The following is a 3,400-nucleotide window of genomic DNA, read 5'->3' on the forward strand; positions in this document are numbered from 1 at the left end:
CCCCCCCCCATTAAAAAACCCGCGCGCCGGGAGGGGCCTTAAAGGGGCCGCCGGGAGGGCGGGTTATATGCAAATGAGGGGGGCGTGGCCTCTCTGGGAAGGGGTGGGGAACGATTGGGCTTCGGGTTTGTATTAATTATTTGGTCATTAAAGGACCCCCCACCCGCCCATCGGGGGGGTTCCAGCCCTGGGGGTTGTGCCCCCTCCCCAAATTCCTCATCCTCCCCCACCCCCCCATCCCGTGTGTTTTGGGGGGGCAGCAGTGGCAGAAAGCACCAGACCCCCCAGTGAGGGCAACTCTGAGGCTTCCTGGGACCAGTAAAAACCAGCCCAGGCAGAGCTGGGTCCTGCTGGTGCCACTGGGGCACAGAAACTGGTTCCTCTGCATCACCTGGTTTGTCCCCATCACCTGGTTCCTTTGGTTTCTCTTTATCATCTGGTTCTTCTCTATCACCTGGTTCCTCCCCATCACCTGGTTCCTCCCCATCACCTTGTTCCTCCCCATCACCTGGTTCCTCCCCATCACCTTGTTCTTCCCCATCACCTGGTTCCTCCCCATCACCTGGTTCCTCCCCATCACCTTGTTCCTCCCCATCACCTGCTTCCTCCCCATCACCTTGTTCTTCCCCATCACCTTGTTCTTCCCCATCACCTGGTTCTTCCCCATCACCTGGTTCCTCCCCATCACCTGGTTCCTCCCCATCACCTGGTTCTTCCCCATCACCTGGTTCTTCCCCATCACCTGGTTCCTCCCCATCACCTGGTTCCTCCCCATCACCTTGTTCCTCCCCATCACCTGCTTCCTCCCCATCACCTTGTTCTTCCCCATCACCTGCTTCCTCCCCATCACCTGGTTCTTCCCCATCACCTGGTTCTTCCCCATCACCTGGTTCCTCCCCATCACCTGGTTCCTCCCCATCACCTTGTTCTTCCCCATCACCTTGTTCTTCCCCATCACCTGGTTCCTCCCCATCACCTGGTTCCTCCCCATCACCTTGTTCTTCCCCATCTCCTTGTTCATCACCTCCCTCCTCCCCATCATCTGGTTCTTCTCCATCCCTTGGTCCCTCTCCACCATCTCATTCCTCTGCCTGCCTTTTCCCCATTGTCAGGTTCCCTACTTTCAGCTCCTTCTCCTCTCCAACACGAAGCAGCTTCTGGGGTGGGCACACCCAGCTGTAAAACTGGACTTCCTTGCAAAGAAGCCTCCTGGAAGACAGACACGGACACACTCACCAGCATCGTGGCCTCTGCAGCAGGTGAGGATGGACACCAGACCTCCAGGCTCCACCTCAGCTTGGGAGAAGACACTCAGAAACTCTCCAGGATCCTCCCACCCAGGACAGACATGGGCTTCCCACCCTGCCAGGGCTTTGAGGCAGAACAAAAAAGCCTGGCAGCAGTGAAGCCCCCGTGCAGCTGGGCACTGTGTCCCCCTGCCAGGAGCAGGGCTGAACTTGGCAGCTCAACCCACCCAGACCTTCATCTTCTCCCCCCCCCTACAGGGAGAAGACACCTGGTGTCTCCATTTCAGGGCACCAAGACCCCAGCAGGGTGGGTACCCTGGGTGGCTGCCTTGGGCTGGATTCAGTGGGGTGACCCTTGGGGACAGGGACAGCAGGGAGCAGGGAGGGCCTTGGCTCCAGGGGCTGGTGCTGGCAGGTTGTGTCCTGACCTCCTCCAGCTTGATGGAAGTGGAGGTGGTGGTCCCACACATTGACAACGTGACCTTGCTGGGGTAAAGGGCTGCCCAAGGAGGTGGTGTGGAAAAGCTCCTGCTGGATCAGCTGGTGCTCCTGGGCTGTGGTGGCCTTGATGCTGCCACCTCCTCAACTGTGCTGGGAGGCACAGCCAAGGCAGGAGTTTGGAGCATCCTCCTCCACAAAAAAAACCTGCCACCTGCTCAATAAGCCTTCCCCAGGCTTTCTTCCAGCCATGGCTTCTCCACCAGCAAAGTCCTCTCCCATGCCAGAAGCCACAGGTTGGTCTCTCTCTGTGACCCTTCTGCCCCAGAGGGGTGGCAGCCACCAGGTCCCACCCTAAACCCAAAGGGGACATCTCCCTCTGGAGACCTTTTGCCTTGGCTGGGTAGGAATGGGCAGCTTCAACCCAACCAAGCCAGCAAAGAAGAAGGTCTCCCACTCTGAGCTCCTCATGGATCTGTTGGTCCTGCCTGATGTTCTTGCTGCTTTCCAAGAGGTGCTGGACTCCACGCCAAGATCTCCTGGCCCAGTTTGCCCAACTTGCTGTAGGTGTCCATGCAGACCCTGCTCCATCCCCACGGCCTTGGGGCTGAGCTGAGGGTCCACCTTGACCACCCCAGCCTTCAGCTGAAGGGGTTAACACAGCTTTGTGGCTGTGTCCTCTCCTCCACAGGCTGCACCAGGACCAACCCTCGTCATCAAACAAGCCAAGCCCAGAGTCCAACACTGTGGAGATGGAAATCCCAGCCTTTCAGTGCTGGTGGTGGGAGCAAAGTGCAGATCTGGGCTCCAACCAGCTCCAAACTGCTGGAAAACTCCTTCCATCTTCCTCCTCTCCTCCCAGCCATGTTTTCTTCTGTAAGACACTCCAATGTTCTCAGAACTCTCTCAGCTTTTGGCTCGAGGAGGAAGAACCAGGCAGTTCTCCACCCAGGCCTCCTCTAGAGGGGACCACCAAAATCTGGTGGGTTTGATTTCTGCCCACCCTCACCCTCAGAACCAGCCTGCCCTGGGTGCCTGGTCCTGGCTCTGCTCCCTCTGCTCCTCCTTGCTGTGGGTGATCAGGGACCCTCACAGGCTGGATGTCACCGTGGCCACCAGCTGGTTGGCACAGATGAAGATCATCAAGCCATCATCTTCAGGGTCTGCCCTGCTTCCCTGCTGGGGACAGGGACCATCCAGGGGACAGCTGTTGGTGGCCACCCCCAAACCTGAGGGGACCCTCTCAGCATCTGTGGGAAAGGGGACCCCATGCACCCCACATCCCTCCCAAGGTGAGGGGGCACAGCTCAACCCCAACCACCCCAAGCCCCTACCCCATGGTGGGCTCACACTCTGCAAGGCCTCCAGCCAGCTGCCCAGTATGATGCTGGTGAAGGACTGGTACAGGGCTGGGGTGGCCTTGCCAAACAGGGAGATGCTCAGCACCGAGATCTGCGTGGAGACAGTGATGGGGGTGAAGGGTCCTCAGCCTCCTCCAGGCCCAGCACTGGGGCACGAGGGCACCCATGGGGGGGTGGCACAACTGGCCTGGGGATGGGCCACCTGCAGGCCACAAGTGGCCACCAGCCAGAGCAGCCCCAACGCCAAGCACCCCTGGGTCTGGGGGGGTGACATGGAAGGTCCTGGTCCTTCCTGGGGGACACCAGAGGAGATCCCGGGCCTTACCCAGGGGGGTGGGAGGAGATCCCGGTCCT

At 59.5% G+C, this 3,400-nt stretch overlaps 1 protein-coding gene across 1 annotated transcript in view; it reads right to left on the bottom strand.

Moving 5' to 3' along the window:
- E2F2 (E2F transcription factor 2) overlaps positions 1 to 1,078 on the bottom strand; it is a 16,227-nt gene extending 15,149 nt beyond the window's left edge. Inside the window, exon 1 of the mRNA XM_009995146.1 lies at positions 331 to 1,078. Coding sequence (XP_009993448.1) covers positions 331 to 1,078 — 748 coding nt within the window. The remainder of the gene's footprint in view (positions 1 to 330) is intronic.
- Between the last annotated feature and the right edge of the window lie 2,322 nt (positions 1,079 to 3,400).

The sequence above is a fragment of the Chaetura pelagica genome, unplaced genomic scaffold (genome assembly GCF_000747805.2).
Source record: "Chaetura pelagica isolate M959 unplaced genomic scaffold, ChaPel_1.0 scaffold1153, whole genome shotgun sequence".
Taxonomy (NCBI): Eukaryota; Metazoa; Chordata; class Aves; order Apodiformes; family Apodidae; genus Chaetura; species Chaetura pelagica.